The sequence below is a fragment of the Dunckerocampus dactyliophorus genome, chromosome 10 (genome assembly GCF_027744805.1).
Source record: "Dunckerocampus dactyliophorus isolate RoL2022-P2 chromosome 10, RoL_Ddac_1.1, whole genome shotgun sequence".
Lineage (NCBI taxonomy): Eukaryota > Metazoa > Chordata > Actinopteri > Syngnathiformes > Syngnathidae > Dunckerocampus > Dunckerocampus dactyliophorus.
In genome coordinates, this window is record NC_072828.1 from 16,781,254 (window position 1) to 16,795,851 (window position 14,598).

Consider the following 14,598-nt stretch of genomic DNA (forward strand, 5'->3'; position numbering starts at 1 on the left):
TAAAAAGAATTCCACAAATGGCAGGTGAAATGAAGAAATTAACATTTTGTGTAATTTTACCTGTAGTGGACGCCCTTTGCAAAGTCACTTTCGAACCAGTAACTTTCGAACCAGCCTCTGCTTGCAGCTTTAAATTTGTCAACAGACTCACTGGTTGCAGGCGTTTTGTGTGTTAGATCAAGCAGCCTCACCGCTGAAACAGGTTAACTCCGGCTAGCTCCCGCAAGCCGTTGATCCACAACAGCAACAGCTTCTGAACACCTGGTTTGTGGTCTGTTTTGTTTATACTGTTACTCCTTTCAGAACATTAGCTCACTTGATTACGTCGTTATTCTTCAGGATGGTACTTATTGTTGATGCGGGCTTCCAGTACATCCTGCCGAGAGCTGCAACACGGATGCCATCTTCAAAGTTTCCAATGACTTCTTTCTTGAATAGTGGTATTCACTCGCTTTGGAATGTTTATGTCACTCGCAACCTTCTTTGGACTCATAGCGGCTTATTTAAAGGCCACTTCATTGCCTTACAAACTGTCGTAGCTGAACTAAGTATCGCAAGATTTTGTCTTGGGACGTAATCCAAGGTGGCTCCATAAACAAACTAAGCACAAATACAACAAGTTTGTCACATGCCCCATATTGCATGCTAACCAAGCAGGTGAACGCAAGCCAAGGCAAATTTTTAGGAAAAATTTGGGATGTTAACCAAAAACCACGCTTACTGAGTTGGATGTTAACCGAGGTTCCACTGTATGTTATTTTATATACTATATGTATATTTTGTATACTTTTATTAGAACCCTTTTGGAAGACCAAAAAAATGAATTGCTTCTCTTTACTCTGATCTGTGCTTTTTTTTATTTGTGTTAGAAATGATAGACGAGTGTGACTTCCATCCAACAAAACTTCAATTGTACTAGGTCAATAGGTCAATCCCTATTCAATGCTGCACCTAATCATAATGGTCCGGCCAAAAAGGTGATCCACTGCTGGGTACTGGAGTTCCACTGCTTCTTCTGCTGCTATTGTTCAAGCAGCTGCTTTATTGAACACTCTGCTGACGCCCAGCCTTGCATTTCTGCACCGCAAGGGGAAACTTTGGATGGCATGCGAAAGCAGAGATTTGGTGCAACATGCCTTTATAATGGGATGGGAACCGGGGTGCGCCTGAGAGAGGGGGGGTGTAAGGGGAGGGTGTCTTTTTCGAGCTGCTTCCAAAGCAAATGGAAGACAATCCAATTTCCTGTGGTTCCATCAAGCCACGGTCCTGGATCCAGGGGCATTAGGGAATGCTGAGAGGACAGGCCACTGACCTCTCACATGTACACACACACATATACACAATGACATCCAAACATATATTGCCTTAAAAACATGCACATGTACGTGCACCACACCATAGCACTTAAAATTGTATATTTTGCTTGCTTTAAATTGGCCTTTTTTAAAGTTGTCTGGTAAGTCTGTATTTTATGTAAGGGATTTTACTGTATACTGTAGGGATTGAATTGCTGTCCTTTCTGTTTGTTATTCTAAAAGCACAGAAGATTAAAAAAAAGTCACCAAAAGTAAAAGATAAAAATGTAAGGCTTTTTTACACACACAGAAATAGCAGATGGTCCTAAAGGCATAAGGAAAAATAGCATTGTTTTCACTCCTGTTAGTAAGTTATTAATTTGTTCATAGTCTGACAAATTACATAAAAACTACTGCACTGCACCATGAAACTTTATGGATGGATGGCACATGTACCTAGCAGGATTCCATTACATTTTGGTGCACTTGTCGCCTATTGTTCTAAATGGACTCAGGTTAATGGCTTGAATTTAAGGGTCCTTGACTAATGGCTTATCAAGGGCACAGTTAGGTCTTTCTGAGAATTAGTTGGTTGTTCCATGAATACATTGTAGTTAGTAGAAAGGCCACACCTTTTAGAAACCTTGAACAAGCTGTTTTTTATCAACGGATGTTTTTTAAAATGCGATACAAACTGCGTAATATATTATTGTCATGACAAAACATAGTTATCAGTGCAGCATGCCTGTCTGCTAGGTTTGTGGAGACTTACTGCAGGACTTACTATTTTTGCATGGTTCTACACAGGGTTGGCAATGTGCAATGTGTAATTTTGTGCAACGACTTCAAACATATTTAAAGGGCATTTAGCATTTGTATGTGTGAAAATACAAAGGATTTCAGCCTGTACTGAGAAAACAGTTAAATATTTTTTTAAACACTTTATTGTCAAAATGGGCTTCACGGTGGACTAGTGGTTTGCATGTTGGCCACGCAGCCAGGAGATCGGGAAGTTCTGGGTTTGAATCTCCGTTGGGAATCTATGTTTGGAGTTACCATGTTCTCCCTTTGCTTGCGTGGGTTTTCTATGGGTACTCCGGCTTTCTCCTACATTCCAAAAAAAAAAACATCCCACTCCGTTAAAAATACTGTTTAAATAAGTAACAATTAGGGGTGTCACATGTTAATTGGAGACTCTAAATTGTCCATTGTATGTCCAGGTATGAATGTGAGTGTGAATGGTTGTTTGTCGATATGTGGCCTGCGATTGACTAGCGACTAGTCCAGGGTGTACCCCGCCTCTCTCCCGAAGTCAGCTGGGGTAGTGCCAGCATACCCGCGACCCTAGTGAGGATAAGAAGCATAGAAGATGGATGGATGGACTTTATTGTCAAAATGTAGGGTTTTTTTGTTTTTACTCAGGTGCACATTTACTGTTGCTATTTATTTGTAAGCAATGTTGAATCTTGAACGTTCTTAAATGCTTTTAGCACAATTTTTGATTAAATTACGATGAAAACAAATGCACCGGGAGATGGAAACTTTGGTCATTCATTATGCATGCTGTTGTCATACTTTAATACTGTTTTATGTATTTCAGTGGTTCTCAAACTTTTCACAGTCCCGTAACCCTTCAGACCTGTCCCTACTTCTGCACACTTAAAAAGCATAAACTAGTGTCTGTAAGCACACAACAAAACATCTTACTTTGAATTATTTTTTACCTGTTTGATATATTTAATTAATTATTATTTAAAGGAAATCTTTACAGAATCGTATGTCCTCTTAATTGTTCATTCATGAATGTATGCACATACACCAGGACGTGTGCCAGGACATCTTTATCTGCGACTAATCCAGCTTTAGTGTGTAAAATTCACTGGCTCATATGTGCTGTAGTAGCTTTTTTAAAACATCCTCCGCCATGTCATTGATGCGCCAAGAAACATGTTTCGTGAAGGCATGTTCTATAGTTTTTCTGGCCTTAGTCGTTGCTCAAAAAAATCCTGCACCTTATTTTTCAACTGCACCCATTCGAGTCAGTGCATTCATTCAAGAAACACATTACCGTCTCATTGCTTAGAAAATGCACTAATTAGTCACAGCACTATCATTTAGCACACAACATAAATGACATTTTCAAACTTATTTATTTGTTCATATAACACAAACAGAACAATGAACAACTTTTTGTCTGTCTCCTTTCTGCTGTGCTGCACTATTGAGATGATGATACAATCAGCACGCTCCAGAGAGAGTTAGGCTTTCAGACACCAATGTAGTCACGCTGATGAAAATTTGGATTTACTTACCCCTTTTAAGAATTAGCATACCCCACTTTGAGAACTTAGGCTCCACTGTATAACTTGTCATTCAATTTATTTTGCATTTGTGTGTATTTCTGTGGTGTTTTGTGTGTTCATGTTAGAATTTTGTGTCAGTACCACCAGGGTGACAAAGGCATTTTTTGATTGAATCTAGTGCTAAATTACTTTATAGCACAGTTCTACAACAAACAGACACACTCAATGTTGGCAACACAACATAAGCCTGAGATTCCGCAGTCAGACTGACTGTTGTTGTTCCTGGCAAACTACGGCTCACTCTCCACTCAGTGGTGGATTTGCATCTGTGGTTGATATCCACCCAGAGGGAATAGAAAGCTCTAATCCAATCAGAAGGTCCCTGAAGTGCTGCCCCCGAGACAGAGAGAGAGAGTGAGGAAGAGAGGGGATAACAATAGGATCACTCTGCACTGAGGAATGGCCAGGAAGGAAGAAGAGAAGGAAGGAATGAATGAAAGCAGAGGGATTATGATGTGGGAGGTGACTGAATGGGAAGGAGGGAAAAGGTGGATGTGGTCATGACAGCAGGAAGTGGAAAAACGGGGGATGAAAGGAAAGAATGGAGGTAGAGAGAAAGCAAAGTTTCTGTTCAAATACCAAAGGTGGAAAAGACTAATGAGTAAATCCATCGTCATAGCTTTAATCTTTTGGAAGTATTTTCACTGCAGAGCGGGAAATGTCACTGAGGCTGGCTGGCTTTTAATCCACTTCCAATCACGTGAACCCTCTTGTTCTGAGGGTGCCGGCAACAGTTTGACCATTCATCATCATTACGAGGTGCAAAGGCAGGCTGGAGCAGTGATTAAGAACTGAATCTTCTGTTGATGATGCCTGTCATAGATTGGGTCTTATTATACCCCCCCACACACACACAGACGCCTCCATCCCTGTCCTCAAGGCACATTTCTAATAAGAATTATGTCTCCACCATTGACCTCTTAACCTGAACTATCATTTGTACCGTTCACACACACACATACACACACACACAAAACACATGAGGCTCTTCACACTCTTTCATCTCTAAGTTGTCCCTGGACTGATGCGTGTCAGGGTCACTTAGATTCCAGGTTTCATTCAATACACCTTTAAGAAAAATAGAACAGGTAACCGCTTAAAAACATCAAAATTCTACACTCACATGGCAACAACATTTGGAATACCTGTACAAATGACATCCGTAACAAGAGCTGTAAAGATGGTCATGCGTGGGTAAGACATTATTAGTAGTGACTTTGTAACAAAACCTTGGCTAAAAGTGGCTTCTTTAAAGAGAAAGTAATCTATCGACATCAGGGATGGGCATAATAATGTATTAATTGTGGCTAAAAATTATGTTTATTGTGTGGAATAGTTGAAGCAAGTGATGCAAAATAAAGTGCAGTACATGGGTGCAACCAGCAGAGGCACCGTTGATTGATTTTCAACTACAGTATTTTGAGTTCTAAAGGAGCACAATATGACGTCAGCTAAGGGAAGTTGAGCTACATCCTCACTTCTGCTGTGGCATGTCTGGGGAGCATTATTCCAGTCCAACTATAGCAAATAAAAACAGGAGTTCAGAACATACAGGTTCTCCCACTCTGTTAAAAATACTGTTTAAATAAGTAACAATTAGGGGTGTCACCAAGTCACAAGACAAGACGATGCATTGGGTTGACAAAACGAGATTTTAACATTAATTTTAAGTACAATGAAATAATAGGGCTTTTTTATTTCACCAAGTCAGAAAACAATGCATGTGTGTTTTGAAATGTTTATTATGCCACAAATTGACGCTAAATAATATTATTGTCAACATGTTTTGAGACCAAGTAAACCACTAATGTTATGATGATATGTATTATGAAATAATAATAATAATATATCATAACAATGCAATAATTCTTTAAATGTATCATCTTTCGCTCTGTAAAGTTGTGGAATTGCCGTTTTGGACATGTATTTTCTCACAGACAATTCTTACTGTCTAAAAAACGTTTGCAGCATTTCTTGAAATGTTGCAAACGTTTTAGTGTATTAAAGAGCAGCATTTCTTATGCAATTTATTTATTTATTATCACGAGACTGTTTTTTTTTTTCCTATTTTTTTCCATCCATCTTCTACAGTGAGGCAGCATTAATCTGCACAATGTGACACTGGCATCGAAATAGGGGTTCAGTACATTCAGAGAGAGATTCTGTAATTAAAAATCTATTTTTAAAAATGATTGTTAATTTTCACTTTGCTGATCTAGGGAATTTACTCAATCCCTTGTTGAAATACATGAATGAGATGTATTTTTAATGCAACCAAAGCAGGCAGACGGATCATGATCACGTTTGAGTCACGTGTGGCCCAAATCAATACCTCATCTGGTCATAATCCCCCCCCCATGGGCCAACGAAAACAAAGCCATCCGCAGTCAACAAGTAGTGACTAATTGGTATGCTAACAGGTGAATTTCCAGCCAAGATTGAAACCTGTGGCTGCAAATATTTCTATCATCACTCAGTGCTGATTTATTCCGTACCCGTAAGTCTGTTGAACATTGTCTTTGCCTTTCACAGGATAATGAAGGACAAACGGCGCTACATTATGGTAAGAAGGCTTCTGTTTGTGAGTGTCTCCTTTAGTTGACATTTTTTTTACTTTTTAATGCATTCGTGTTTGATGGAAATGTGTCGCCTGCTACTTCCTGTGCTTGCATCCTGATGAGGCTTTCCCATTGCTTTCTATGGAGTGAATGTCCTTTGGTTTGTTTGTGTATATGCATGTGTGGATTCCTGGCTGGTTTTGTTCTCTGTGTGCATGTGTATGTGTGTGTGTGTGTGTAGGTGTGTGTAATAATCGCCAGGCCTCCCTGAGGAAATCAGCAGCGGTCCTCAGACTCCCCTGACCCTCTCTTGCCCCAACACACATGTCCCTGAGGGGCGGTTCCCTTGTCCTTCTGAGCTTGTGTGCATGTGTGGCTTCACCATCTGTGCCACCACACTCCCTCCTCAGCAGTTTGGTACAAGTGTTGACCATGTTGCATCACCCACTGGCACATGCATCCACAAACAGAAGAAGGTGGTGTTTAAAAAGATGACTAATTAACATAAGCGATGAACTCAAGAGAGACAAATAGCAGAGAATGAAAATTCATTTCCACCTCTCTTTGCACAGGGCCACAGCGGCTGGCAAGTGATTAATTCAGGGTTTACTGCTCACCATAAATTGTTCTACTCCTCTACGGCTCCCTTGAGGGCTAGCCACTTTTTTTTTTTCCTACAGCTCCAGGCCCGAGCGAGACGCCGGCCACGTGTAACACGCGCCGCTGTGGCTAGCTAAATAAAACACTCAACTGCATGGCTCATTGGTGTCCCTCGCTCCCACAACTTGAGCACAGGAACACACAAGCATTTCCGATGTATCATCACGTCTAGCGTACACTCCCTGCCATCCTGCCGGTTAAGAGGCCTGGCTGTCAATCACTGCTGCTGCTGACATCAGCGATTGTGGTTGAGCACGTAGTCCGCTGTTTAAAAGCAGCAAGTGATGGACACCGACAGAGAAGAGCACTCACAAAGCAAGAGCGAGAGGAGGGGGCGACTAGGTACCATTGGGAGCGAGAGGTGCATCTACAACGCAGAGATCCACTAACTAGGTTAAGAAGGTGCAAGTCCCCCACCCCTTCTTCTTGAGAGGATGAAAGACCCTTTTAGTGGGGGCACAAATTGTCACGGGGGCAGACATGAAGTGTTGGAGGGAAGCAGAGGTCCGAGAGGAGGATGGCAGTGGGCCTGCAGATGGGCTTTTCATGAACTGTACAAGCGCATGTGGATTAAACTAGCAGACACTAATGAATCAACTTTCAACTAAGCTGTATGGTTTGGTGTGTATTTCTTGTCATCTCTATTATAAAGGGTCCAGAAATGTCCATCCCAAACCAGCCGACCTTTTAGTCATCAATAGGACACTTTGGTTCACTCCTGTCTGTTTGGCATCCTCCATGAACCAGGAAGTAGCCTACCACTAGCAAAAAGATGACAAAAAAGCACAAATAAGTCCTGTCAAGTGTTACCAGTGTAAACATTAGAGGACTGACCAAACTGCCCTGGGGAACACCTCTGTTAATTGTTTTTTCTACTATCAAACATATATGCTGTAGATTAAACCTTGTTGTTCCTTTTTCTTTTGTGTAGCATCTGCGTGCGAGTTTGGCGACATCGTGGAGCTCCTGCTGAACGCGGGCGCAGACCCGTCCATCAAAGACATGGAGGGCTCGCTTCCTGAGGAGGTCACTGCTTCCGGCACCATCTCCTCTCTGCTGCGCCAGTACACCTCTCCCAAAGGCTAGAGCACCTGCACCGTACCTTCCCTCAACTCCAGAACCCACTCCCCTCCCCATGTGTCTACTCATCACCCCAAGACTTCCCAGCATCCCTCACTTCTCCTGGAGAGAAACTGTTTAAGCCCAGCAGTTTGTGTTCAGTTTGGGTTTTCTCCCAAATGTTTGAGGTTAGTTGGCTTTGCCGTGCTTTTTTCTTCACTTAAAACAGTGTACAGCCTACTGGAGTCTTCTACCTACATCGCCCACAAGAGTTGGCTGACATGGTCCTGGATCCAAGATTATTTTTTTGTATTTGGTATTTAAATCATTAGAGGAGGCAAAAGACTGACATTTTATCCAATTTATATTCCACAACAACTTTAGCAGTTTCTGCCCGTTTTTGCAGACGTGCTACATTCCATAGAATGCTTTAATAATTGTCTGTCATTAATTACTATTAAATCCTTTAGTTCAAGCTCTCATTTGTACTCCTGATTAGTTCTTAACCAATTCATTACAACATTGTTGAGCTTCAGAACCAATTCAGAAATTCAGTTCCGGCATGCGACCAATGCAAAACTTAAAAAAATATATACGCACTGGCCTAAACATTTTGCTTAAGACTTAATGGCTAATTTACATAGCACCGCCCTCACTCCGATTACCTCCACCCATGACGTAGAAGCTCACAGAGCACAGATCCACCATTGTATTTTCTCTCGAGTGACTACCTACATGGAACCACTATCCTATTAAAGCCAAGAGCTAAGCAAAGCTGCGATGTTGTGGATGCACATATCATCACATGATCCTTGGGGCATTTTGACCGATGCTTGAATACTATGTCTCCTTTATGTGTTTAACCCAAAAATATTATCTGAACGCAATTACACTTGACTGCTTATAAAACGTCTGGCTTTACAAAACAATAATGATCAGTCCATCCCATATACTGTAAATAATAAGAGAACCACCAAAGCAAGCTGCAAATCATAAAAATAAACATCGTAAAACCATAAAACTAGATTGAAAACTAGATTGAAGACCCATAAAACCAACACATGAATATTGCAGTGACTGGTATTACATTCCAAATAAAAGATATGTTATTACATCTACAATGTTGGATTTGTTGATCAGTGATGATTATTCTATACATCTAACCTGTTAATGTCATGTCATGTAAGAGACATCCAGATGTTCTCCAGAGATAACCAGCACATGGTGCGAGTCCAAATCTACTTTACTCGTGTCAAGCCGCTCAAACACACACACACACACACACACACACAGTGACAGATGAGAATACGCTAAATCTGGATTGTACTTCTTAACTGCAGCTTCTGATGAAGACACAATATACCCTGGCGAGGAGGGGACACAGCTTAATCCTCTCTCTAGCACACTGTCATGTGTGTCGCCCTCGCAACCCATCACTGGTGTTTAACTCAACTGTCAATCTGGCCTGATTGGAGGTGTTAGATAACAGTCTCAACATGTGCGCTTGGAGTCCGTCACTCGCCCTCACATTTAAGCAGTGCACCACCCAGCATGGGTGTCACATTCAATATTTGTCTTCGGTGGGCTACAATGCAAGTCGGTGCTGCCGTACTGGAAGTAAATGACACGTCTTTTGTTACACGCATGCCGTGACCTCCGCTTCTCGGAGCCTTCCGATACAAAAGTAGCCTTGCTCCCTGAATGTTCCTTTTATGAAATCTTGGAGAATGTTGGCGTATTCAGCCCCAGTCTGAGACATGATGGGCTACAATCCCACAAAGAGACTGTGTGACGATGTCATTCTTATGGATTCCATCCGCATCCAGCCGTTAGGCAGCACGTGTATCGTGGAAGCCTGTTTAGGGGGCCAGAGCAGTGTCTCTTCATGCCTTCCTAAAGCCTGTAATACCAGTTTGAATTAAGAGAGGGTGACGGCAAGCACACCACCCCCCTCAGCCCGTCTGCAAGACTCTGACACTAAGCCCATTATGCTTCCATTATGGGCCTTCAATTTTCCTTTCAGCTTCTTGTTTTTGGCACCGCAGCTCCCTCCCCCTCCGCATCCCTCCACCGCAATCATCATACCAGGATTTTGGTCAAATATTTTTCATGTTTTTTTTACTAACTACATACACCGATGCTTTTCAATCACAATTATTATTTTCTAACATGCATAACTGCATTTATAAAGCAGGAAAATAGACAAAAGTATGATTAAAAGTAATTTATATAAAACGTTTTACATTGTTATAGTTTCATTATAGATCAAATCTCAGAACACTTTAGGATAAACTCTCACAGACACTCCCATCGCTCCAAGCTCCAGATGTACCTTGACTATTGGCCTCTTAAATTAAATAGTGTTTGTTTTTGTGAGTTTACATGTTTTAGAAAAATGTCAAATGCTGGTCATGCTCAGTATGTTGTGCCCACTGCCACCCACAGCAGAGAAAGGCCCGAAATTACTCCAAAGAAAAGTCTGAGATATCATTCACCTTAACTTAACTTTTTCTTGCACTTGAATGGCATCTTGCTGTGACATTTTGTGTTGCGACAATGAACTACAATAAAACTGGAAAACACCATTGTGTGGTCTTTTTGGATTTCATCTTCCAAAAGTTGAAAATAAGCGTTGCACTTGAGCATACGATACAGGTTACAAGACGTCTCTCCACCGACAAACAGGATTCCCTACATAGACGAGGGTGCCCGTGACTGATAATCATCCCAGAACACGCCAGGCTCAAAATCAGAAAAACATGCAACTACCAATGACCGTCATAAATGGCTAACACAAAAGAACACTGTAATCTGTGAAAGTATTATGGACACACCGTTCTTTCTATTGGTTTTGTTATACTGGGAATCACGGAAATTTCCAGCCTCAAGCTGCTACCATCATAAAACCTTTATTAACAGTAAGGGGCCATATCCTACATTTACAACTTTGCAAACTTTTATGTCTCGTTCTGTGATGTGGAAGTGCAATACCGGTTGGTGTTTTTTAAAGTTATTCCTGGATTGATACAGTATTCATGCCACTCCTAAATCTATTGAACGGTCAGTGCAAAAACTTCCATTAGAATTTTGAATTTCTCAACTTTCGGAAGTCCATGTATGGCAACGTGCTGGGTGTCCGGCGATAACCGCTGCTCAGTACCGTTGGTCATTTTTCTTGAAAATGGCTGCTAGAAAGTGTTTCTTCGGATGTAAGGATTGTGTATCTACACCAGAGTAAGGCAGCGATGGGAAGGACATAACATACAGTGATAAAACACTAAATACCCTACAAGAATTAAATGAAACAGTAATAAAAAGAGAAGAAATTACTTTTATCTGTGGTTTATTGGGAGGAGGAAGTAGAAGGAGAAAGGACGGAGGGTACACGATCACTTCCTGAATCAAAATAAGGCTCACTGGGATACGGTGTTGACTGTGGTCTTCCAGGCAGAGCACAAGTAACCTTTCCATCTCAATAATAAGAGCACTGCCTTTCTTAGTTATCACGGCCTCTTTCATAGGAGCAGATTCTTTTACATGGTTTTGGAGGCGATCTTCGTCCTTAATGATAGATGTCACAGTTGAACGGCTAAGACCAAAGATGGTCAATTTTGGTGGGCGTAGTGCTACATTGTGTATTTGTGTATGTAATTAATATTTACAGTAATTCATATTGCTCATTTTGCACTGAGCAGTCAGTGCTTTTCTATGATGCACGATCCATTTTCTGCATTTGTGGTTTTCGTCACACTTTTCCCTTTCTGCCATCACTCGTACCCTTCTGTGGTGAACAGGAGAAACCCACTTGTGGAACTAATCCTCTAGGTTGTCCCTGAGCTGACGTCACACATATGATTGAAACTCCAAGTTTTGTTTGACTTTGACTGTTATGAGGTATATTTTCCAGAAAATTTCGCCACTTTTGGGGCGTTTCGCTTTGGAGTTCGTCACTGTGCTTTACAAATTTGCCTGTACAGTTAGTTTTTTGCTGACCCCGGAACACATTTTCTATTTATTTCTATTATTTCCCAAGAAGAAATTTGTTTCCGAATCCAAATAGATGCAGTAAACAATACATTGAGTCTTTTTTTAGTCCTGTTGTAGCCTCTTGTGGTCACATGACATCCAGCTGATATCAGTGAGTGGAAAAAGGCCAGTTTCGCATTAAAACAGCACAGCACTCCCAACCTTGAGGCTGTCATTGAGAGGCCTCTGTTTGACTGCAGCTCCTCTCTTTAAGACTCACTCCATCATCCTGCACATCATTGTTCACTGCAGGGGGAGAAAAAAAAAAAAGTCTTAGTGCTGCTATAGATTGACTTTCAGGCCAAAACAAATCATGTCAATTTTGCATGTTAATTTATTCATCCTTTGCAGTTTTCTTTAGAAAGTTAGTAATAAAAGCCTGGCGATCGATGATAATGGCATTTGTGCTTGTGTTTGTCATCTTCTCAAAAGCAGCAGTGGTGGAGTTGCAACAGATTTATTTGTATACTAGTGCCGTAAGTGGCGTGTAAATTATCCTAACTGTCCATGTGGCGTTTTATCTTTGCAAGGCCACTATACTATTAGAGCCTACCCATTAATGCACATCGCGCGGGCCAATCAATGCTTAAATAAAAATCAGCTCCATTTGCAACATTTTATGCACACTTCAACTACCGGCTGACTTTTTGTTTTCTTTTTTGTTGTTTGTTTATATAATTCAGCAAGAAAAGCTAAAATACATAGGAATCAATATCACTTAGGTGCGGGTTTGCTTTGGCCTTCCCTCATGCCTGACTAATGCTGCACATTGCAGCATACAGATGAGCTTATACAAGTATGCTGCTGCGTAATTCCATTGGACTTCTGTATGTTGTTAGCCGCTACCATTGTTGCATCTAAATATACTGTATAATACTGTGGCATTTTAGTATTTTAGTTACCTAATCTGCTGTAGAAGAAGAGTGGCAGTCAAACCAGACATACACAGTGGTGTGAAAAAGTGTTTGCCCCCTCCCTGACTTCTTATTTTTTTTGCATGTTTGTCACGATTAAATGTTTTAGGTCGTCAAACAAATTTAAATATTAGTCAATGACAACACAACTGAACACAAAAACAATTTTTAAATGAACTATTTATTAAGGGAGAAAAACAATCGACATGGCCCTGTGTGGAAAAACTAATTCCCCCCCCCTGTTAAAACATAACTGAGATGAATTGAGATCTATCAGTCTGGAAAAGGTTATAAAGCCATTCCTAAAGCTTTAGGACTCCAGCAAACCACAGTAAGAGCCATTATCCACAAATGGCAAAAACACGGAACAGTGGTGAACCTTCCCAGGAGTGGCCGGCCAACCAAAATTACCCCAAGAACGCAGTGACCACTCATCCAAGAGGTCACAAAAGATCCCACAACAACATCCAAAGAACTGCAGACCTCACTCGCCTCAGTTAAGGTCAGTGTTAAGACGAAAACCACCGCTGACCAAAAAGAACATTAAGGCTCGTCTCAATTTTGCCAGAAAACATCTCGATGATCCTCAAGACCTTCGGGAAAATACTCTGTGATCTGAGGAGACAAAAGTTGCTGCTGTCTGCTAAACAAAATCCTGAAGGAAAATGTCCGGCCATCTGTTGGTGACATCAAAATAAAACAAACTTGGGTCAAGACCACTCCAAAGTCTTCATCTTGTTTTTCTTCAGCCATTCAACGTGCTGACCTGAATCCTACTGAGATGTTGTGGCATGACGTTAGAAAGGCGCTTCATGCTCGAGAACCTGTGGCTGAATTACAACAATTCTGCAAAGTTGAGTTGGCCAAAATTCCTCCACAGGGCTGTAAGAGACTCATTGCACGTTCTCACAAACGCTTCATTGCAGTTGTTGCTGCTAAAGGTGGCCCAACCAGTTTTTAGGTTTAGGGGGCAATCACTTTTTCACACAGGGCCATGTAGGTTTGGATTTTCCTCCCTTAATAATAAAACGTTTCATTTAAAAACTGCATTTTGTGTGTGAGTGGTTAGCATGTTGGCCACAGTCAGGAGATCTGGAAGATCTGGGTTATTTGGACTACATGGGCTAAAATGGAATCTCTTTCTTTGTCATTTTCTTACATTTTTTTGAAGTTATGACAATTTTTCCTCCTATTTTTGTTGAACAGCTTTCGTAAACGCTCCAGTTAACGCGTGTATTCAACACACAGCGAGTGTATTCAATCAACAGCAGAGGCTGCTATTGTTGTCGGTTACATGGGCTACAAAATCACTTAACTCTTTTAATTGGCACCGGATCAAAATACACTGGCCTTTGCTGCTGTGGCTGCAGGCAACCTCTTTGTGCAGTTGTTAATAACGCCACAAGATGGCTTTAACTGCCTTTAAACTAACATGCCGGTCAATATTTACCTGTCTGCATGCGCTTTAAAATGTTGTTCGAGCTACGTCACTGTTGTTTAGACTGCACTCATCAGCTGCATCGATGCTGGCTGAGCCGTTTTCTTTGTACCACGATCACAACATCGGTTCTGTTGTAATGCAATATAATGACCATGTGGTCGAAGAGAGCAACGTTTTCCTTTCCCTTTTCTCATGACTCCAAATCAGTATTAAAGTAAAAAAAAAAATGAAGTCATATATAATGAGTTCTCAACATCTTCCTCAATTGCCGCCTGCTTCAAA

General features: G+C 41.1%; 1 protein-coding gene across 1 annotated transcript in view; it reads left to right on the plus strand.

Annotated features, from left to right (window-relative positions):
• acbd6 (acyl-CoA binding domain containing 6) overlaps positions 1-9,259 on the plus strand; it is a 41,779-nt gene extending 32,520 nt beyond the window's left edge. Inside the window, exons 7-8 of the mRNA XM_054788671.1 lie at positions 6,191-6,221; positions 7,808-9,259. Coding sequence (XP_054644646.1) covers positions 6,191-6,221; positions 7,808-7,962 — 186 coding nt within the window. The 3' untranslated portion in view covers positions 7,963-9,259. The remainder of the gene's footprint in view (positions 1-6,190; positions 6,222-7,807) is intronic.
• The last annotated feature ends 5,339 nt before the right edge of the window (positions 9,260-14,598 follow it).